Genomic DNA, 24,236 nt, shown 5'->3' with positions numbered 1-24,236 from the left:
CCCAGACCCCGCCTCCGCAAAGCCCAAATCCCCTCCCCAATATGTTGCTCCTCTTCCTCGCCATCCGGCTCCTGCTTCGGGAAAGTGGGGGCGGGGTGAGCCCCCCTCCCAACCTGCCTGCTTCTCCCGCAAGTGGAGCTTCTGCGCCGGATTGCCACTCTGCGCCGTAGCTCTAGGGGGGCGCGCTTTCGGAAAGGGGAGGAGGGGCGGCAGGTAAATCCCCCCCACCCACGTGGATGTTGCAGGAAAGGAAAGGAGAATCGGGAGCGAGGACAAAAAGGTAAAGGGGTCGCGGGGGGGAAGGGGAGAGAAGGATCCAGAGACCCCGCCAGCTCCCCAAAGCGCCTTTCGAGGATCTGGATCCCTGCACGCGTACAATGAAGGAGGTTTTCCTTGGACCCTTAGGAAGCCCACCCAGGGGATCCCACGAAGCCCCCTCGACCCATTTCCCCGCTCAGGCATCCCTGGGGCGCTGTGGGTTCCGCGCGGAAAGAGGTGGGCCATGAAAGGGTTAAGGGGCGTGAGAGACGCCTGGATAGTGACCCCCCTGTCCTCCCCTGCTCGTCTTGGGGGGGGCCCTCCGGATGGAGAGATGGGGGCGAGGGGCGACGGGTGAGCCACGCCAAGGGGGGCCTCTGGGTTCAGTGGAGACTCTGGGACAGAGGGAGGGAGTCGAGGAAGTGGGGAGGGGGAGCATCCCTGGGGCAGGGAAGGGCAGAATTGGGGGGGGGGAGATAGGAAACCAGTCTTTGGGGAGACTTATCCATAGTGGCTCCCGTGGGGAATCTCCGGAGGGGCCGCCTTGGCTTCTCCCTCCCACCCAGGAATCGGCCACCCCTTCAAGGCAGCCAGAGGGATCCCTGGAAAGTGGGGGGTCGTGTCCCCCCACCCCTTCCTTCCTGCAACCTCTATCATCTTCCCACCCCATAAGCCCCTGCCCTGTCCAGACTGTTGCAGGAATCTATGTATAGGTTGGGGGTGGTTGCCCCTCCAGCAGATATCATGCACATGCAGCCCACCACCAAAATCAGCACCATCACTTTTGTGATTTCTTCCCACAAAGCACTTGATCACACTTTCTTCCTGTCTATTCAAAGGACCTCTGCGGCACAATACCAAATGTTTGAATTCACTGATAAATGTCTCTATGTACTGGCTCACTGGGGAAACTTCAGAAATTCCTATAGACATGTGAGCTCAGCTACTCAGCAGCCCCTCTGCCTGAGTGATAATCCCTGGCATCCTGATACCTGAGTGCCAGACAGGTAGCCTTTCCAGAAAGAACCAACCCAGATGAAGACAAAAGGGTGGGATTAACTTGGCTGGGAAACAGGTCAGGGAGGACAATGGATGGCCGGCTGGGGGTGGGGCAAAGAAAGGAGGCCGAGCCCTTTCTCCAAGCCCCTTTTGGTTTTCTTCCTTCCAGGATCAGGATCCTCAGGAGCGTGTCCTGGTGGCCAGATTAAGGTAAATTCTGGCCTGATTGGAAGGGACATGGCCCCTCCACCAGGCTAGGCTGCAATTTTGTGGCTTTTCTTTCTGGGCGGGCGCCCAGATAGGCCAGGGGGGGAAACCTTTTTGTTTTGCGGTGGCGGGGGGGGGCATAGCCATCCACCACCCTCTAGCTGTAGGCCGCATGCCGGCCATTTCCCTTCTGGGGGGGGGGGAATAAGTCAGGCCACATGGCGGTCATGTTTGTTTGCACTTCCTCCCCCCTTGTTCCACTCTGGCTACTGACGCACTTCTGCTCCTAGAAGGGAAATGCAAATATCTCTTTTCTTTCACCTGATAGATGTTTGGTGGAGGGCAAGGGGAACCATGGGGCAGGGTCCAGGATGCTCAGATTACAGCCACCACACCTCCCCTTTCATAATGTATTTTGGGGACTCTAACATTGGGATTAGCAGCTAATAAAATTTTGGGTTCTCTTTTGTACGGGGCTTCCATCTTGTTTCACCTGGTGGCAGGTGGGAGTCCTGTCGCGACCGTCTTCAATAAATACCAAGCCTACTGGCTGCTGTTTTGCTCTGGTATTCCTGGCTGGTGTCCTTGTTTTTTGTCCAGGGGGCCCCTCAGATTTCTCCATTAGCAAGACGCACCTTCCTTCCTGCAAGCTTCACTCGCTTCCCACCCCATAAGCCCCTGCCCTGTCCAGATAATAATAATAATAATAATAATAATAATAATAATAATAATAATAATAATAATTTATATCTCACCATTCCCCGGGCGAAGCCGGGCTCATGATCAATTAATTAAAATGCATTCTAAAAGCAACTCATTCTAATATAAAATCAAAATCAAATTAATGGCAGATACAGCAATTCTGCCCGGTCCAACCATTGTTCCCCCTGGAGAGGAGAGGAAATCCCCAGAGGAAGAGGGGAGGGGGGAGGCCTTCTCAGAAGCGGCTCTTTGTTTCCTCAATCCCACCCAGGAAGCAGCCAGAAACCTTTTCCTCTCTCTCAGGCTTCCATCTTTAAGCGTCTCTTCTCTGCATGGTTCATTGAGGATGCAGAAGATGTACACCTGTTGTCAGGAACAGGGGTGCCGAGTCCATGGAATGGCTCTCAGGGCTGATATAGAAGTTGCATCTCAAAGGCATTTTTGTTCCTCTAACTTTTTGTAGGCAGTGTCAGACTGACAGACAAGCTGAGATACAATCCATCAAAATTCAATGACAGCGGCTGCGTGAATCTTCCCAGTCAAAGGACCCATTTTCATGATAGACAGCCCCCGTGGCTGGAGGCTCAACCCCCAGGGTGTGCCTATACAGGCCAAAGACTGCCAGCATTAGCACAGGTGAGGTGTGTGACCCCCCCCAATCGACAGGCTGTGTGTAAATGAGAGTTTGTGGGTGGGATTATTGTTTACGGCAACTCTGTTGCTCCCACAAGGGAGCACCCAGGGGTCAGAACACTCCTCTCCCAAGACCACTTTCTGAACAAGGCCCAGGAGGAAGGAGGGGAACCACTGCAGAGCAGGGCCCCCAGCTCCCCTAGAGGGTCCAGAAGGATACCATGGTTGACTGTCTCCAAAGCCGCTTAGAGATCCAGCAGAACCAGGAAACAGTTTTCCCCTCGGACTCTAGCACATCGGAGATCATCATCCAGTGCAACCAGTGCTGTTTTAGTCCCATGATGAGGCCTGAATCCCACTTGGAAGGATAATGGTGGAAGAAGCTTTCCTGCTGTTGCAGGTACCCCCCTCCCCAGTCATTCAGTTTGTACTTACACGACACACACAACATACACGATGTTTTTCTTATAAATTCATAGTAAATCAACTGTACATCAGATTTACCGTATTTTCCCCTCTATAACACGCAGATTTTTTCTCCTAAAAAGTAAGTGGAAATGTCCATGCGTGTTATTGAGCGAATGTGTGGTCCCTGGAGCCGACTGGCCCGAGTGCATCACACATTTTCTTTGAGGGTCGTCTTCGTTGCGGTCAGCAGAAGCCAGGGAAGTGCTTGCTAGGAGGTTTGGCCACTCTGCAGCGCGACTGTGTGTTTGCTAGTGTGTGTGCTTTGTGAGTGTGTGGTTGCCTGTGTTTGTTCGCTAGCGTGGGTGCTTGGAGGGAGTGAGAGAGTGACGGACTGCTGCATCTTCTCCTGCAATTTGCCTTTTAAAAAATTGGAAGCAGCGGGGCAGTAAAAACCACCTCCGAAAGCCCCAGTTTCCCCGTCTAAGGCTGCAGCTCGGCTTTGGGAGCCCTGAACCCCTGCCTTGTTCCTGAGGGATCTTTGAGGTTTTCCCTTTAGCTTTAACCCAGCCCCCTTATTTTACCAGTTTATCTTCATTCTCGGTGCGGTAAACTGATTGCAGGGAGCCACACATGCGCGTTCGAGCCTCCCGAGAGAGAAAGCTGTTGCTTTCCTGCATTCTGCCCCAGGGTCTTACTGCCCACCCCCTTCTGTTTCGTTACTGTGTTTGCTCAAACAGAACAAAGAGCAGAGAAAACCCCTCCCCTCCAGGCAAGCAGAGGGGAAAGCAGAGCGTCCTTCCTTCTAATTCCTCTCTGTGCTGTGCTCTGGTGCTGCTGCTGCGTCTAGGGACTCGCAAGCAACATGCAGGTGGGGGGGGGAGAGAGAGAGAGAGCTGGCTGGCTTGGGTGGGTGGGGGAACTTTTGCCTTCCTTTCCTCCCTCCAGTAAAACCCCTCTCCTGCATTCTTAGCCAGCTGTTTCTCCGCACACCCCTCTTGGTGCTCCTTGTCCCTTCTATGTTTTTCCTTCCCTCCCCACTTAAAACATGGTTACAAAGCACGGATCCTCAGGATCTTTGCATTGGGTCACCCCAAATTCACCATCAGATCATATAGCAATGATCTGATGCAAAAACAGGGCTGCAATGGTGCAAAAACTGTTACCATAAAGCACCAATGCTGCAGCAAGCAAAGGCTCCAGCAGCTCAGTCAGCTGCTTGTGGCTGGAAAGCCAGACAGGATGTTTGTGACTGTTACCATGGGAACAAAGGGGCAGTACATTCTGTACTGAGCACCAGATGTTAGCTCAGTGTGTGTGTCATATGACCTGTACTGGAAGTACATGGGTGGAGTTTCTTCTTGCTGTTGTCGAGTGCAGACATGTTTCTCTGTACTGATATGAGAGGCAGAAATAAAGGATGTGAATAGTTTTCTGTCTGCTTCTTTCCCCTCCTGGGGGACACCAAAGGGGAGAGAGGAAGAACGGTGTGTTCCTCTCACACATCTGAGAAGAATCGCCGGGACCTCGCCTGCTTATCAGCAGAGTGGAGACGCGGGGAGGTCGACAGGAATATCTGCCGGTGCCTACGCTGTGGCACATTCCTCTGACCCAGGCAGAATTCCAACAGTGGCAGCCTTCGGATGGTTGCGGTTCATCGGACATCTGCATGAGAGGCTGGTGAATTGTCCTCCATTGCTCCATGGAAGCCTGATGTGAGAGGCTGATCCTCTGCAGCCAGAAGCTGACCAGAAGAAGCTGACAGCCAAGCCGATGCCCAAGGTATGAGATTTTAAGGGCTTAAAAGTGTGAATGCAGAATGATTCATTCTCTGCTTCACGGAGAGCGTGTGTGGGAAAGCAGCTCCAACTTAGAAGAGGCCTGCATTCCAGGCATTCTTGTGGTTTCCTGTCCGAGGAGAGGTATGCGCTGTTGCTAAGCAACGTCCTTCAGTGAAGGAGGACTGGAAAGTTACTCGAGAGGGCTGGACAGTCAGTCTATGCCTCAGAGAGGCGAAAACAAAGTTTTGTTATGACTAGGTCCTCACGAACTGCTGGAAGGGACTTTCCAACGCAGCCAGAGTCAGAACTGCCAGGTGTCAAGAGTGTAAACAAGCCAGCTATTGGATTTTAGAGGCTTGTGTTTCAGAGTCAATGCAAGGACTCAAAATGGATGCTAAGAAGGGGGGAGGCTTGCCTTCTCCACCCCTCCTGACCAATGACAATTATTCATCTTGGTCTGTAAAGATGAAGGCCCTGCTGCAGAATCAGAGACTGTTTGGAGTGATTGAGAACCCCATCCCTGCAGCACCAACGCGTGCTTGGGAGTCACAGAATGTGAAGGCCAGGACTGCTATAATTCTGTGCGTCTCAGATGATCAATTGGTGCATATCCAGCATTTAGAATATGCGCAAGAGGTTTGGGATACGCTGCGTACAACACATCAGAGAGATGCCGGTTCTTCAGCGTTGCTGTATTTTGAGAAGTTGACCAATCTGAGATTAGCGCCTGATGGAGATGTTCAAGCGCACCTGACGGAAATGAAGTTTCTGCGTCAACAGATGGTGGAACGCAATTTCCGTCTACAGGAGGAAGTGTTTTGCTTCATGATGATAAACAGCCTGAATAGGACTTACAAGGTTGTTGCCAGTCAGCTTGGTTCGCTACCGGCTCAAGACCTGACCGCGGAAAGAGTCTGTGCGGTGGTCCTGAATGAACACGACAGACTTGCTGCACTGGACGTGAAGGACAGGGGGAGGCAAGAACAGAGTTCAAATCTTCCCACTGCTGGTGCTACTGGAGAGCATGCTGTAGCATTGAGCGCTGTCCGATGCTACAATTGTGGACAGACTGGGCATCTACAGCGGAACTGTAGGAAGCCGCGACAGTCAAAAGGAGCCAAGAACAGCTCTACGAAGCCTGAGGCGTCAAGCAAAAGCCGTAACAACTGCCAGGTGAAACCTGCAAAGGCTATGATGGCGAAAGGAACCACGCCAGATGTTGGGAACGCATTCATAATCGACACGGGTGCAACGAAGCATCTCTGCCCACACAGACAACTGTTTTCGACGTTGAAGAAGCAAAGCTTCGCTGTGAAACAAGCCAACGGTCAAGAACTGGAAGCGACCGGGATTGGAACTGTGTATCTTGAGAGTCTGAACTTTACTATAAGCGATGTTTACCTGGTTCCAGAACTGAGATATAGTCTGCTGAGTGCTTCGCAGATTGCAAAGAAAGGGCTAAAACTGTACTATGATGCTAAAAGATGCAAGATCTACAAAGATGGAGAACTGTTTCTTACTGCCAAAGAGAAAGATGGACTGTATTTGTTGACTTTTGATCAAAGTGATTACATGAAATGTAATACTTTTGATTCTAACGAAATTTCTCTTGCAGATCTGACCAACAACAAGGACACCAAGAAGGTGGCTAAGAAGGTCGACAGAGCTTTTCAGCGGGTGTATGCTGATGTGATTGGTCCTTTAGAACCATCTAGAGGCGATGCAAAATATTACCTTGTGTGTGTTGATTGTTACACTAATTATTCTTGGGTTTATATGATGAAGAAACCGCAGGAAACTTTAGAAAAGTTTCAGGAGTTTTGTGACAAGGTTAAAAGTATGCATGATGCTAACATTGATTGTCTTTTCACAGATGACAAGCCAGTTTTTCTGTTACAGAGGTTCCAGAGGTTCCTGGATGGAAAAGGGATAAGACACAAACTTGCTAGTTCCGAAGAAGCATGGAAGAAATGTGTCTGTGTAAAAGTGAACAAAGAATTGCAAAAGGGAATGCATGCACAATTGCTTAGTTCACATTTACCACATGAATATTGGGCCGAGTCACTAGCGTCCTATCTTCATGTGTGGTTGAGAAAGGTCTCAACAGAGTTGGGATGTTCTCCTTTTGAGAAGCTGTTCAATAGAAAACCTTCTGTTGCCTATTTTAAGGTTTTCGGGTCTCATGTGAGAACAGAAGCTCCAAGTGGGGTAAAGAATGCCAGAGGCATCTTCGTGGGTTATGAAAAAGGTCTCTATAGAGTAATTTTGTCTGAATCTGGTCAGGTGATTCTCACAAAATTTCTAGAGAGTGCTCCTGAACGAGAGAGAGTGATTGTTCACACTTTTCCCACAGATGATTCTGATGATGATGAAGATGAGTTTAATCTTATTGAGTTCAGTAGTACTGATGATGACAGCGATAGCTCAGACAGCTCAGTTGTAACAGTCATTGAGAGGAAATCTCAAATAATGACTAGACCCTCAGAAGAGGAGGATGAACCACTGATTAAGCTTAGTACTGGTTCTCCAGAGAGTTCAGAGGCTGAACCAGAAAGCAGAGAAGAGAAGCAACTCTTACGTAGGTCTGAGAGAGCAACGAAGGGTGTACCACCCAAGAGGTATTCAAAGGAGTTTGCTAACCTAGCATATGTTGCTGTTGTAAACGACCAAGGACAGATTGAAGCTGTGTCTGAGTCAGAGACAAAGGCACAACAGAGAGTTATTAACCAAGGTAATGCGAAGTCACACAACCAGAGAGGTACATTGGTTAAACCAGTGGCGGGTAGTTCCAAGGGTGGAACTGAAACAACAGGGGAATGTTATAAGTATAACAACTGTTTGTTTTCTTCTCTGGATGACGCTTTGCTCGCAGCACGCATTGATACTTTAGGGGGAGTATGTTACCATAAAGCACCAATGCTGTAGCAAGCAAAGGCTCCAGCAGCTCAGTCAGCTGCTTGTGGCTGGAAAGCCAGACAGGATGTTTGTGACTGTTACCATGGGAACAAAGGGGCAGTACATTCTGTACTGAGCACCAGATGTTAGCTCAGTGTGTGTGTCATATGACCTGTACTGGAAGTACATGGGTGGAGTTTCTTCTTGCTGTTGTCGAGTGCAGACATGTTTCTCTGTACTGATATGAGAGGCAGAAATAAAGGATGTGAATAGTTTTCTGTCTGCTTCTTTCCCCTCCTGGGGGACACCAAAGGGGAGAGAGGAAGAACGGTGTGTTCCTCTCACACATCTGAGAAGAATCGCCGGCACCTCGCCTGCTTATCAGCAGAGTGGAGACGCGGGGAGGTCGACAGGAATATCTGCCGGTGCCTACGCTGTGGCACATTCCTCTGACCCAGGCAGAATTCCAACAAAAACTTGGTTACAAAGCACAGATCCACATGGATTCTCAGGATTTTTGCATTGGGCTACCCCAAACTCACCGTCAAATCACATGTCTGTGGCCACAGCATGAAGCACAAAAATGATACATCCACTGTTTCATTCAGATTTTTTTTCTTGTTTCCCTCCTCTAAAAACTATGTGCGTGTTATGGTCAGCTGCGTGTCATCGAGTGAAAAATACGGTACACCGGTACACTTTTATTTTGCTCCATGAAGAAAGGACTATCAAAGGGGATAGGTTTAATACAGGGTGGCCATAATCCCTTGAGCATCCCAGCACATCCACAGGAGCCCTGCCCAGTTGCTATGCCAACCCTGATGGTCCCAGACATAAGACCATCAAGGTAACAAAGAACTTGCATATAGGAGTGGATTCAACATGGACTGGAGCAAAGGACAATGATCAGCTCTTCCCTCTGGGGGCAGGAAACTGCAAACTCCCCTTTGTCACATGGAAAGTACTCATGGGGAGGGGGAAAGGGGGAACCAGCCAGGTGACAGGACACTCAGATTACCACCACAACTCCTCCCTCAACCCCTCCTTTCTGTGATGTATCAGTGATGTAGTTGTAATGTAGTTTTAGGGGTGTAGTTTGAGGAATTAGTAACTAATAAAAGTTGGGGTCTTCTTTTGTTGTGGGCTTCCATCTTGTTTCACCTGGTGGCAGGTGGGAGTCCGTGACAGTTTTCAGTAACGACCAAGCCTACAGGCTGCTGTTTTGTTCTGGTATTCCTGGCTGCTGTCCTTGTTTTTTGTCCAAGGGAGCCCTCAGATTTCTTCATTAACACTGGTCCTGTACCCCCAAAAGCTCCAGGCACAAGACTTTCATTAGCATTGAAGAGGCCATCGGATACTTGGTGATCTTTTCTTCAAAAGACAAATATTCTGAATAATTTTTAATTGATGTATGATATAAACAGCACTTCTGTTTTACATATTCCACATTGGAGAGATTTTGATACATAGGTCTGAGTTCATCGTTCCCCCCCGAAACTGCTGTGTTAGCAGTCCTGCCAGCCTGGACAGTGTGTTTGGGGGTTCAGGGCTGCCTAGACAACAAGACCCCCTTCTCAGCCTGGCTTATATGGTCCCAAGGAAAGCAGAGCAGTACGTTAGGCACCAGCTTGGCAGCAGGAGTGAGTGGAAGGAGGTGTGCAGGACACCATCCAACTGTCTTAGAGAGTCCACTCTGGATTTGTGTAATTTCTCCTCCATAGCCTTTTCTTCTCCTGAAGATAACTCACGAGGAAGAGAAGAAGTGCACCAAAGTATTACGACCAAAGTTTTCCTTCTCGAGGAGCTCCCTTCCCAGGTTGATGAGCCCCATCTGCCCTTCACTTTCCTCTGCAGAATGGGCAGAATCTGCCTTCTTGACTGTGGGATTCACTGTTGTTCTCATCCTCTCCATCCACCAGGGCCTTTCTTCACCTGCAGCAGAATTCCCCAACCCACCACGAATTTGAGACCCATCAGATATCCTCTCCTGGTTTAGCCGGTCGGTTGAAGCTGTTCCTGGGATTGTGGCCCGTATTTCATCCTGAAAGCTTCTGGAAGCCAGAGGTGAGAGCTGAGTGCAGGCTGGGGACCAATGGTGGATAAATTACCCCAGAAGGTGCATGACATTTCCCCCACCAAAGGTACTAACACTCCGCTAACACCCCATGACATCGTATGATTATGATCTTTAAGACAGAACAGGAATAAATTCATGTCCCCAGAAATAACACAACTTCAAGCCATTAGTGAATCAATGCTACATTTTCAAGATACTACACATTCCACTAAGTACAGTTTATCTATTTGCCTTGAATATCCTGCTTTTTGGTGTCATTTTAGGATAGTCCTGCATCAGAAGACGGGCACAAGATCAGACAGTGTAGCACCCTGCTTGTGGTTAACGCTTAGCTGGAATGAAATATTCAACGCAGCAATAGAGAAATTAAAATAATAATTTATTTGTCAGACAAATAAATGAGAGGCACAGTGGTATATGGTTACCAAGCTCTGGCCTGGCCTCCTGCCATTATGGCCAGCACTTATATTCCCTTAATCCAGCCCCCTTTGCTCCTCCTTGGCTGCATCTGTCCAATCAGCCTGGTTGGATTTCCTATTGGCTGCCTGCTATAACCAATCCTAAAAGATACACCCACATCCTCCTGTCCTTGTATGGAGCACAAAGAGCTATATATTGTTACATCTATAAATGACAAATAAGTAGTAATATATCTTACATGTGTCTCAACAAGGAATATTAATTACCAGCTCACCTCTTGCCCTCTTTGCCCTATTGCCTTCTAAAACAAATGGTTAATCTTAAATTTTTATCTTAAACATATGTCAAGGATCTTGAGTTTCACATCAACATTGAAAGATCTACTTCATTTTGAAGGTTTCTAAACAAATGTCTGACAACTATATATCAGGAGCGCCCAGATAGCGTCTTCTTGTCTGGCAGGGGGGGGCTACGCTGGTGACTGACTTAATTTCAGGATAAATACAACTCTTACAACTATATGAAATAAGAATCTAGCATTTCTTAAATCCTTTGCATAATTACATTTAAGCCAATATATTTAAGCTAATATATTTCATACATTATCATAGGTAACCTTTTAAAAGAATAAAGCTTCTCAAAATAGAAAGGAAGGAACTCAGTAAAAAACAGGTTTTAAAAGGAACCCCTTCAGTTTACCCCCCCTTCAGCCATCTGCTCTCCTCTTTAGCTGTTCCCAATATTTATTACCCTTAAACTCTCTCAGTTTAAGAAAGAAACTGCTTTTAGAAGATTTCCTAAAAATGCTCTCTTTTTCTGTCAGCTAGATGTTTTTTTTCCCATTTGCCTCTGGCCTTAGAAAATACAGCTCAAGGTTTAAGAGAGGCCCATAGTATCATTTTACTATTTACTCATTCCTAATTATATTTATCTCTGCCTTTGTTATCTTCTGTAACATGTAGGGTCAGTGTCCGTTCTCAGCCTGTAATTTCAGCTTTTACGACTTTGAAAGTTATTTTCCTGCTATAAATCAAGGGGGCCCCTTGTCTAGGAGGAAAACATTGCCAGTGTTTTCTTAAGCAGCTGGTCTGCCTGGCATGAAACTTTTGAAAATCTAAGCCCTCTTTAATATACAAGTCCTGATCAAACATTAATAAAATGCAGGCTTATGCCTGATGCCTCATTCCCCCCATTCAAGCTCAAGGACCTTCGTCCCAAGTGTCCTTGATAGCTTGACCTTCATCATATTCCTGAGGTAAAGCTCTGTATAGGGCCATGATATGAGGTAGAGTTTCATTTGAAACCATCTTGCTAATTGTACTTCTAAAACATGAAATGATACATGGCATCATACATAAAACCATTACCACTACTGTCAAGAAAAACAAGCAAGACAATAGTATCCCTTTGAGTCCTGTGACATTAGGTAACCAATTGGTGAGCCATCCCATATCCCATCCTTCCCATGTTTGTACTGGGACATGTGCTATATTCTCCATCTTTGTAGCCAACACACGGATTGCCTCACCATTATCAGAAATGTTAAAGCAACAGGCATTCCCTGTCAAGTTCAAGACTCCACATAGGCCTCCCTGCCTGGCAAGTACATAATCCATTCCCATTTTCAGCTGCAAAATGGCGGCTCTACTTTCATCCAACTGTTGTGCAATAAGTCTCAAACTCTGGGCCGTTGCATTGGTTACCAATTCCACTACTGCTTGCAATCGAATTATTCTGTTTAGATTATAAATAGGATCCCGTGCCCCTTGTATGAGCTCACCAGGATTCCAGGAGGCAGGATCATAATAGGCTATAATGCGCTCTGGCGGCCAATCATCAGTACCGCTCCAACTTTGGGTACTTCCTCCTGCTATACGAGAAATATCAGCATTCCTTCGTGTTCGCTTGGCCGAACTAGTGGGCAAATCCACATTGGTGGTAATACCCATCCCAGGAAACAAGTCCCACTCCATTTGGAAGGGAGTTTCTTGTATGCCCATTCTCCACATATCCACCACAACCATCGGGTCTGAGGTTTTTGGTACGTGGAGTACAGAAGGCGAAATATCAAAAGAGGTAGAGAGTTCACAGTGCAGTATGTTAGATTGCCTTTTTCTGTCACAGTTATGTTCCATACCGCTTTCCATGCATGAATAAAAGGAGGTGCACAGGGCAAGGTATTCCGAGTTCGATAGGTAGTACCGTGTGCCCAGGTATGACTATTCTTAAAATAATCCCAAGTATAGTGACAATGAGAAGAGCCTATCATGATAGAATCAGCTGCATCTGATGATTTATGTACACAGAATTCCCCTTGTACAGGTATAACTCGTAATGGTTTAGTTGAGTTCCATCCGGGGAAATTCTGTATTTCTGTTTGGTGTGGCATTTCGCTTACCATACCAATGGCATCTAATGGTATCGGTAATAAGGGCATACCTCCCTCTGAATCATCTGGCCCAAGAGAGCAAACAAGGCAATTGGTCCTATTTGCAACATTGGCTACCATTTCAGCTAAACCTACCCACATATTGTGGTCATGGCTGAATCCATATTTAGCAAATTTGGTCAGATTCAAGGACCCTTCCCCTTCCCAAGGGATCAGGATTAATAATAAAATCATGTTGATGTCTAGCATATGCATTCCTTCCACAAAAGATTACCTTATTGTGATAGCATAAAACTATTAGTCCCAATATAATTCCCCCAGTGACAGAAATGGGGAACCACCAAGACCAAAACATATATCCCGAGGATCCCCAGTGAGTAATATCTCTGATAATTGTTCCACAAGGGGGGGCCAGTCAATTAATTGTATAAGAGAATCTTCCCGTTCACAGTCGCTGGTTCAGACGCTCCTCAAGCTTCAGGCGTGCGCAGGTCAGCCAGCTTCCAGGTTGTGGCTGCAGCAGGCCGGTCGTCTAATGTTGCCCGTGACCTAGCCCGTTCCCCGTAGGGCTAGATACAGGGGTTTTTGGAGAGAGTCAGTTTTAAAGGATTAGAGGGGTCACCTTTGCACGTCCAACTGCCTTCGGACTTCTTCAAACGGGAGTGATGAATCCAGGGGGTCACCTCAGCTACCTTCACCGCTGTTGGAGTAGAGAGCAAGACGGTGTAAGGTCCACGCCACTTAGGTGCAAGTGGATCACGTTTCCACTCTTTCACCCATATGCTATGCCAGCCTGGAGCTGATGAATCTGCTCAGCAATGCTGCACGGCGTGTGCTTGAGGGCCCACCTGTTAAGATAAAAAAACAAACAAACACGGGAGAGAGACAAAAACACGGGAGAGAGATTGCACTTGTCCCTGTGTCACATAGTCTCCTATTTGTTTAAGGTCAGCTGGAATATCCTGAACAAAGGAGGGCGGTCTCCCATACAGGAGCTCAAAAGGTGACAACTTAAGTCTTTTTGTGGGTGCACACCGAACACGAAACAGTGTTATGGGTAACACATCTACCCTCCTGAGACTTTAGACATATTAGTGGGCTTCTGGCATGCCCTGCAGATACCTTGCACAAGCGTCTGGCGGTAGGTGGTAAGCCTGGCCAGATGAATTGCATTGTTTGGATCCCAATTAGGATCTTCCAAGGGAAAGTTATCTTGGAGATGACGGTCAATATTAAAAATATTTCCCACTCTGGCCTGCTCACGCAAATATATCTGTGCCTTTTCAATTATGTCTCTTCTTTCCTCAGTGGTAAACAGAGTATTCAGAAGCTGGCGACAATCTGTCCAAGTAGGACTATGAGTATTTACTATTGAAGTCACCAAGTCCATCATAGCCTGAGGTTTTTCTGCGAAAGATGGGGCGTTTTCCAATTCATCAGACTGTAGTTGTGAATGGAATACATTGCAGGGTCGAAGTTCGAGGTGGCCGTGGTCCAGGTTGCCCATTAACCAGCACAGGCTCCTCAAGTGCATCAAATACTCTTCTGAGAGGGGCTACTACGTGACCTTTTTCTTCACTTTGCTCTAGGGGCCTCAAATCATAGGGGATGGTATTTGTCCCAAGGCGTTCTTTTAGCAGCTTAATACGCCTGGCTGTATTGCTTGCTGACCGATTAAGGTCTCCCTGTAACTTCTGTAATAATTCTCTAGGACTTGGATGTACAGGGGTTTGGGGTAGGCAATCAGTTGTTCCACTAAAAGAGACTGTAGATGGAGTTCTACTGGGACTCACAGATGGAATAACCACTTCTGCTTGGGCTTCATTATAGGACTCCAATGCCTCCTGAAGATATTTATCATAATCTATCAAGGAGTCAAGTTCTGTGTCTCTACCCCCATTATTCGTTCCACTTTCTTGCCTTGGGGTTACAACTGGTGGAGGGTTTGGATTATGCTCCCTTCGATGTGGAGCATAGGGTGGAGGTGGAAGCACCTCTTCCTCTGGTCCCTCAAAAATGGGTTTGAGTTTATTTGGCAAGATTCCTTTCCTAGCTTCGGCTTTTACAGCCAATAATTTGCATCGTTGGACTTTGCATTCCCTTATCCATGGAGGATTTTTATTTAATGTGCTCAGCCAGGAATCTATATATGAAAATTGTTCTGGGCACCCTCCAGTTTCTTTGGTGATGTTAGACCAAAGTTTGCTTACTAAATTTATATCAAAAGTTCCCTGAGATGGCCATCCAGTATTTTGTTTTGGCCATTCTAGTTCACATAACGTTCTCAAGCGCTCTGGCGTCATTTTGACTCCATATGCCCCTGAGAAGGCTTTCTTAAAATTATTTAACATACATTCAAGAGGTGTATTTCCCCCCTTTGAACCCCCAACTCCCATTGTATGGCCCTGTGAAGTATCCACTCAGTCACTCACACACACGCTTCGTGGGGTTTCTTGCCCAGATGGAGTCGCCTCACTGGGAACCGAAGTACTACCCACTCCACACTCAGGTCAGCTACAGATTGCTCTGTACTTTCTCACACATACAATGCGCAAGATACTTCACCACACTCTACCTCCCATTCTTCCCTTTCCCCCCACCAGACCACCATCTGATATACCCAACCACCTAGCGTACTCAGTTCCCACTTACTGAGACGCAGAAGTTTGATCAAGACTTCTCTTCCTCCCAATTAATTGGAGGGCCAAAAATCCCTTTGTGCACTTACCCCTTGGTTGGTTCCGTTTCCCCCCGGTCCGTCGCCGCCAGTGAGCAGGGTATCAGACAGACGAGACTGCTGCGTTCCCCTGGAAAAATTTTTTTCCATGCGCGCTGGGTAGGCAGTTTAGAGATCCTCTCTCTTGTACCCTGCTCAGTAGAGCGAAGGGGCTGCGTTCCAGCAGACCACTTATCCGAGTCACGGCACCATAAAATGTAGCACCCTGCTTGTGGTTAACGCTTAGCTGGAATGAAATATTCAACGCAGCAATAGAGAAATTAAAATAATAATTTATTTGTCAGACAAATAAATGAGAGGCACAGTGGTATATGGTTACCAAGCTCTGGCCTGGCCTCCTGCCATTATGGCCAGCACTTATATTCCCTTAATCCAGCCCCCTTTGCTCCTCCTTGGCTGCATCTGTCCAATCAGCCTGGTTGGATTTCCTATTGGCTGCCTGCTATAACCAATCCTAAAAGATACACCCACATCCTCCTGTCCTTATATGGAGCACAAAGAGCTATATATTGTTACATCTATAAATGACAAATAAGTAGTAATATATCTTACATGTGTCTCAACAAGGAATATTAATTACCAGCTCACCTCTTGCCCTCTTTGCCCTATTGCCTTCTAAAACAAATGGTTAATCTTAAATTTTTATCTTAAACATATGTCAAGGATCTTGAGTTTCACATCAACATTGAAAGATCTACTTCATTTTGAAGGTTTCTAAACAAATGTCTGACAACTATATATCAGGAGCGCCCAGATAGCGTCTTCTTGTCTGGCAGGGGGGGGCTACGCTGGTGACTGACTTAATTTCAGGATAAATACAACTCTTACAACTATATGAAATAAGAATCTAGCATTTCTTAAATCCTTTGCATAATTACATTTAAGCCAATATATTTAAGCTAATATATTTCATACATTATCATAGGTAACCTTTTAAAAGAATAAAGCTTCTCAAAATAGAAAGGAAGGAACTCAGTAAAAAACAGGTTTTAAAAGGAACCCCTTCAGTTTACCCCCCCTTCAGCCATCTGCTCTCCTCTTTAGCTGTTCCCAATATTTATTACCCTTAAACTCTCTCAGTTTAAGAAAGAAACTGCTTTTAGAAGATTTCCTAAAAATGCTCTCTTTTTCTGTCAGCTAGATGTTTTTTTTCCCATTTGCCTCTGGCCTTAGAAAATACAGCTCAAGGTTTAAGAGAGGCCCATAGTATCATTTTACTATTTACTCATTCCTAATTATATTTATCTCTGCCTTTGTTATCTTCTGTAACATGTAGGGTCAGTGTCCGTTCTCAGCCTGTAATTTCAGCTTTTACGACTTTGAAAGTTATTTTCCTGCTATAAATCAAGGGGGCCCCTTGTCTAGGAGGAAAACATTGCCAGTGTTTTCTTAAGCAGCTGGTCTGCCTGGCATGAAACTTTTGAAAATCTAAGCCCTCTTTAATATACAAGTCCTGATCAAACATTAATAAAATGCAGGCTTATGCCTGATGCCTCAACAGCACATCGTTCTTTAAAAAATCAAGCTGCTTTATTAACATTGATTGAAGATTTTGAAAGTTGCTCACAAATTACTATCATTTGACATTGCAACTTCCCCTGGGAACATGGGTAGGAGGTGAGGGAATGTAGGAGACGTTGAAATAGGAGAAGGTGCAAATGGAGCTTGATGTGTTCTCTTTCCCTTTGTTCTCTTCCTTGAAACCAAAATAGGATTCCCTTTCCTCCCACTCTGAAGAAGGAGATGGAGAAGACAGTCAGAACTCCAGGGGATGGGGCACAATTCCTCCCCATTAGGCATAGAAATTAAAATGTGTGAAATGCGGAATATGCATCATTGAATGAGCACACATAGTTCACATCAACGACCTCCAGCAGGGGAGAAACCGTTTAAAGGTATGGAGTGTGGGAAACGTTTCACTGATATTGGAAAACTTAGAACAAATCAGCGGACTCACATGGGCAGGGAGGGACTGCAATGCAGGGAGTGTGGGAAGAACTTCAGTCAACATGGACACTTAAGATTACATCAACGGACTCACACAAGGGAAAAAACTTTTAAATGTCTGGATTGTGGAAAGAGCTTCTATCGGAGTGATAAACTTAGGAGACATCAACAGACTCACACAGGGGAGAAACCATTTAAATGCATGGAGTGCGGAAAGAGCTTCTATCGGAGTGATAAACTTAGAACACATCAACGGAATCACACAGGGGAGAAACCATATTTTTGTATGGAGTGTGGAAAGGGCTTTACTGATAATGGAACCCTTAGAACACATCAACAGACTCACACAGGGGAGAAACCATTTAAATGCATGGAGTATGGAAAGAGCTTCAGTCAGAATGGAAACCTTAGAAGACACCAACGGACTCACACAGGGGAGAAACCATATAAATGTAGGGAGTGTGGAAAGTGCTTCAGTCAGAATGGAAACCTTAGAAGACACCAACGGACTCACACAGGGGAGAAACCATTTAAATGTTTGGATTGTGGAGAGAGCTTCAGTCAGAATGGAGAACTTAAATTGCACCAGCGGATTCACACAGGGGAGAAACCATTTAAATGTTTGGAGTGCGGAAAGAGCTTTAGTGATAATGGAAACCTTAGAAGACATCAACGGACTCACACAGGAGAGAAACCATTTAAATGCCTGGAGTGCGGAAAGAGCTTCAGTCGGAGTGGACACCTTAGAAAACATTGGCAGACACATGACGGAGAAACTGTTTAAATATATGGCGTGTGGTAGGAGCTGCAGTCAGAGTGGAACCCTTGATTTATGTCAAGAAACTCACACAAAACACAAACCTTATAAATATCAGGAACGTAAATAGAGGTTCAGTCCTAGTGGAAGTTCTAAATCAACAGACTCACGGAGAGGAAGAACTTTAGGAGTTGAAACTCTACAAACCATCAACAAACTCAAAGAGGAGAAGCAGTTTAAATGAAAAGAGTACAAAAAGTGCTTTATTTACAATGGAGTGTTTAAGGAACATCCAGGGACTCTCACATGGAAGAACCCATTTTGATGTCTGGAGTGCGGGACGTCTTCCTCTCGGAGTCCACTCTTTTCTTCACAGAAATGAACTCAGCAGGAAATCAGTCATTAACACATGTTGTGTATGCGAAGTTCTGGAATTTATGTGTAAAACTGTATAGTAATGAAATATTGAAGGCAATGTCAAACAATGTGATTATAATCTAAGATGTAAAGTACCTTTTGATAGAGAAGGGGTGAGGGTTTATCTGGATTGCTGGTGGTCAGTGAGGATTAGGGCCGGGCGATATATTTTTCCATATTGGTTTCTAGACCACATCATGATAACCTTTCAAAAACAATTGATATGGCAACACCCCACAGATCACAGTGTCTGGGATGCTCATTTGCCTGGAAGCAGCCGGCAGAAAGCTTTGCTTCGTGAAGCCCCAGCAGATGCCGAGTTGCTGACTTCCCTCCAAAACCACATGAAGGGAAACACACCTCCATTGCCCTGTGTCCTTCCAGCCTCTTTCCTCCCTTGCTCCCTTCTGCCGGTTTGTGTGCCTGACTTAGATATCCTGTGTGCTGTATTTCTTTACGGCTGAAACTGGATTTGCTCTCAGAAGCAAAGTTTTGTGTATCACTGGGGGCCCAGGGAGAACTGTATGCTTTGAAAACTCAGTAAACTATTACTGAAGAACTCCTACTGCCTCGGTGTGTTTTTGACCTCAGTGTGGGAATTGCTCTTCACGTGGCCCCTACCCTGCCAATACTTGGCTCATGCCCTGCAGTTGCTGTACTCAAGCATGCAAGATGGGTGCATCTGTGTGTGACTTGCTTTTGCACCAAACTCTCTCACCCCCACCACCACATGATCTCTGAATACTGCTTCTTCACTAGAACTTCTCCCTGCCTCCTACGTGTTCTGAAGAAAACTTAAAATGCTGTAATTTAATGGGAGATTTTCCCCAAGCCTTATTGCAAGAGGGGGAAAGAGGGGCTGCAGGTACCACGGAAGTCTCCTGACGGGCCCATCTTCCCTCATGAACCCCATGGGGCAACCCCAGAGCTCCTGCTTATTCTGGGGTTTGGGGAAGATAGTATTTTTCCATAGTCCCAGAAATTATCATTCTTCCTCCAGAGGACCAGTGTGCATATTATTATCATACTTATTTTACTGTTGTTGTTGCTGCTGCTGTTGCTGTCATGGACTGGCTGGGTGAAAGGGGGGGGAGGCACCAGCTGGCGGACCCCCAAGGGAAGAAGGCTTGGAGTCCGGGTGTTGTATGCCCCCAAAGGCTATCAAGTCTCCTAGGTCTGACCAATAAAAGGTTAATTTGGTGTTGGGGGGAGGAGAATCCAGGTGCGAGGCTGCTCAGCCACCCAGCTCATCGGGCAGAGCCCGTCGGTCCCTGCGGAATAAAGGAAGGAGTTCGGCCACCAACCAAAGCAAATAGCTGTAGATCAAAGTTTATTGCGCAACAGGTTGAAAGAGGAATTGAACCCCGAGGATGGGGTGACAAGGACTTTTAAAAGTTTCTATTCTATCATACAGTTTGTGGAGCATCATTGCTACATCAGAAAAGGGGAGGGTAATACATGATTCATATGCCTGTTGTCTTTGTCCATGGAGTTTTCTTGGCAGGGATACTGGAGTGGCTTGCCGGTTCCTGCTCCAGGTGGATCACATTGGGTCAAAACTCTCCACTATGACCTGTCCATCTTGGGTGGCCCTGCACGGCATAGCTCATAGCTTCTCTGAGTTATTCAAGCCCCTTCGCCACGGCAAGGTCGTGATCCATGAAGGGGCAGTGATCCATAAAGCCATGGTTTTCCCAGTAGTAATGTATGGAAGTGAGAGCTGGACCATAAAGAAGGCTGGTCGCCGAAGAATTGATGCTTTTGAATTATGGTGCTGGAGGAGACTCTTGAGAGTCCCATGGACTGCAAGAAGATCAAATGCATCCATTCATAAAATCATAGAATCATAGAGTTGGAATAGACCACAAGGGCCATTGAGTCCAACCCCCTGCCAAGCAGGAAACACCATCAGAGCACTCCTGACATATGGTTGTCAAGCCTCTGCTTAAAGACCTCCAAAGAAGGAGACTCCACCACACTCCTTGGCAGCAAATTCCACTGTCAAACAGCTCTTACTGTCAGGAAGTTCTTCCTAATGTTTAGGTGGAATCTTCTTTCTTGTAGTTTGGATCCATTGCTCCGTGTCCGCTTCTCTGGAGAAGCAGAAAACAACCTTTCTCCCTTCTCTATATGACATCCTTTTATATATTTGAACATGGCTATCATATCACCCCTTAACCTCCTCTTCTCCAGGCTAAACATGCCCAGCTCCCTTAGCCATTCCTCATAAGGCATCGTTTCCAGGCCTTTGACCATTTTGGTTGCCCTCCTCTGGACACGTTCCAGTTTGTCAGTGTCCTTCTTGAACTGTGGTGTCCAGAACTGGACACAGTACTCCAGGTGAGGTCTGACCAGAGCAGACTACAGTCGCACTATTACTTCCCTTGATCTAGATGCTATACTCCTATTGATGCAGCCCAGAATTGCATTGGCTTTTTTAGCTGCCGCGTCACACATGTTGGCTCATGTCAAGTTTGTGGTCAACCAAGACTCCTAGATCCTTTTCACATGTACTGCTCTCAAGCCAGTGGCATAGCGTGGGTTGTCAGCACCCGGGGCAAGGCAAGTAATTTGCCCCCCCTAACCCGTGGATTTGCGCCCCCTAACCTGTGGATTTGCCCTAACCCCAGACGTTGCGCCCGGTGCGGCCGGCCACCCCTGCACCCCCCACGCTACGCCACTGTCTCAAGCCAGGTGTCACCCATCTTGTATTTGTGCCTCTCATTTTTTTTGCCCAAGTGCAATACTTTACATTTCTCCCTGTTAAAATTCATCTTGTTTGTTTTGGCCCAGTTCTCTAATCTGTCAAGGTCGTTTTGAAGTGTGATCCTGTCCTCTGGGGTGTTAGCCACCCCTCCCAGTTTGGTGTCATCTGCAAATTTGATCAGGATGCCCTTGAGTCCATCATCCAAGTCGTTCTTAAGGAAATTAGCCCTGGGTCCTCACTGGAAGGACAGATCTTGAAAAGATTATTTTAAAAAATAAATCAATTTGTGGCTGGCCTGATCAAGCGTTGCTTCCTCTGGTTAGCCCCGCTGGAACTCCAGTTCTTTCCAGACCCTGGGGTCACTAGAGGACTGGTGGCTCCTGGCAAATGGCCTGGTGCGCGCTGGATCACCGGTCCTTCTTTGGCCCCCCTTGAATCTGGGCAACCGAAGGTCCCATCTGGGGTGCCATCTGTTGTAAACAAAAGCTGCCCTTCTTCCCTTATGGGGGACACAAGAGTATTGCTTCTCAGTATTCTCTGGTGTGCTCCCCTCACACGTAGAAAAGGAGGAGGACCCAGAACAAAGGTGTGCCTGCCTTTATATAGACATTTTAAATTCCCTGCCCTGGAGCTCAAGACCACCCCTCCATACATCATACATACATCACAGAAGGGGCGTAACCCAAGACCACCCCCCACATACATCATACCTACATCACAGAAAAGGTGGTCTACAACAGAAATTTGAATGTTGTCATTTTTCCTGTCTGCCAGGTTATCTGATAATGGCTTATCTGATTCCCTTTCCTGGTAGTCTGGCCATTCCTTTGAGATGGTGATTTCCCAATTCCTGAGACAATGGGAAGGTTCCCTCAACCCCTCCCTCCTTGCAGAGAAAACGTTTGGTCAGTTTGGGAGTCTAAATGGTTTCAGGACGGTCTTCCTGTGCTGCTCCAGACATGGGGTCTACATATCTATGTATGTATGTGCTTGCTTGCTACATTTATGAACATTTATTATATATATAAGACCTTAATTTTTTTTATTACACGATTCATCCAGTCCAGCCTTTCGCATGATGAATTCTGCATATAAGTTAAATAAGCAGGGAGACAATATACAGCCTTGCCATACTCCTTTCCCAATTTTGAACCAATCAGTTGTTCCATATCCAGTTCTAACTGTAGCTTCTTGTCCCACATAGAGATTTCTCAGGAGACAGATGAGGTGATCAGGCACTCCCATTTCTTTAATAACTAGCCATAGTTTGCTGTGGTCGACACAGTCAAAGGCTTTTGCATAGTCAATGAAGCAGAAGTAGATGTCTTTCTGGAACTCTCTAGCTTTCTCCATAATCCAGCGCATGTTTGCAATTTGGCCTCTGGTTCCTCTGCCTCTTCTAAATCCAGCTTGCACTTCTGGGTGTTCTCGGTCCACATACTGCTTAAGCCTGCCTTGTAGCATTTTAAGCATAACCTTGCTAGCGTGTGAAATGAGCGCAATTGTGCAGTAGTTGGAGCATTCTTTGGCACTGCCCTTCTTTGGGATTCATGTGTTGCAGGACCCCCCCCCCCAATCATTCAATTTGTACACACACACACACACACACACACACACGAGACATACGCAATGCTTCTGTTATAAATTCATAGAAAATCAGCCATACATCGGATCTGCACAGTTCCACTTTTATTTTACACTATGAGGGAAGAACTATCAAAGGGGGGAGACTTGACACAAGGCAGCCATAATTCCCCAAGCGTACAAACACGTCCGCAACGCAGACGAAGGTGATTGACTATATGGAACTGGCGGAGATGACTGGCAGAATCCGTGACCAGGGGAAAGAGACAGTGGAAGAAGACTGGAAGAAATTTAAAATATATCTTAAAAATTGTTGTAAAATTGAGGAGTGTTAAAATGTCAAGGAATTGGGAAATAGAGAATTGCAGCTGTAATTACGTAATAAGTTAGAGAAGAACTTAAAAGAAAATGAATTGAATAATTAGTTAATTGGAGGAGTTGCTGAACAAATGTAAAACAAGGATGCAGAAAAGGGGAGGCATGGGGAAGTCCGGGAAGTAAGGTGTATAAAAAAAGGTTATGAAATTATACATGTTTATATATTTGTGTATTGTGTATTGTTTGTTTTTATTATGTATTTGGAAAACCAATAAAAATTTATTTAAAAAACAACAACAAACACGTCCGCAACGTCCGCAGATTTCTCCCTTAACACATGGGATCCGCTTCTGGCTACAATTGTATCGGCTGCTTTACTGAGCCTCTTGGCTGTTGTGCCTGGACGGGGCCTGTGTCCATTGTCCTTGTCCTGGCCTTAGTCAGAGGCTGGGGTGGGGAGCTGGGATTTGGGGGGAGTCGTTTAGCTGCCCCCCGTTCCTGGTTTGAAGAGCACCAAGACCTAAAAGACGGAGGGATCTAAGCTCGTGGGGTGGGGGAGGGGAGGGTGTTGCAATGCAAACCTTGTAGGAGGGACGGGACCCACTTGGCAGCTGGATCTCCGGGATCAGCCCCTCCCCCGCTCTCCGATCCACTAAAGGAAGAGGAGGGGGGGACTTTCTCCTCCCCCCTCCTCTATACCTCCCCTCCCCTCCCGGCACATCCTCCTCCTCTCACCCCGCCCCCACTATCCCAAATCCCTCCCCCAATACATTGCTCCTCCTCCTCCAATCCCGCTCTTCTGTTCCAGCACTGGGGGGTGTGAGCCCCCTCCCTAACTGCCTGCGTCTCCCGGAAGTGGAGCTTCCACTCCGGATTGCTGCTCTGACCCGTAGCTCCAGGGGCGCGCGCGTTCTCAAAGGGGAGGAGGGGCGGCATCCCCACCCACGTGGATGTTGCAGGAAAGGAAAGGAGGATCGGGAGCGAGCACAAAGAGGTAAAGGGG

At 46.7% G+C, this 24,236-nt stretch overlaps 1 protein-coding gene across 1 annotated transcript in view; it reads left to right on the top strand.

The window, feature by feature from the left end:
• The window catches only part of LOC114605381 (uncharacterized), a 66,466-nt gene that overhangs the window by 33,898 nt on the left and 8,332 nt on the right, over window positions 1-24,236 (top strand). The window contains 3 exon segments of the mRNA XM_077935579.1: window positions 2,630-2,802; window positions 9,800-9,944; window positions 17,216-18,181. Of these exon segments, the coding sequence (XP_077791705.1) occupies window positions 17,344-18,181 (838 nt within the window). The 5' untranslated portion in view covers window positions 2,630-2,802; window positions 9,800-9,944; window positions 17,216-17,343.

The sequence above is a fragment of the Podarcis muralis genome, chromosome 10 (assembly GCF_964188315.1).
Source record: "Podarcis muralis chromosome 10, rPodMur119.hap1.1, whole genome shotgun sequence".
Taxonomy (NCBI): domain Eukaryota; kingdom Metazoa; phylum Chordata; class Lepidosauria; order Squamata; family Lacertidae; genus Podarcis; species Podarcis muralis.
Note: the sequence above shows the minus strand (reverse complement) of the source record. Positions and strands in the feature narration are given on the sequence as shown.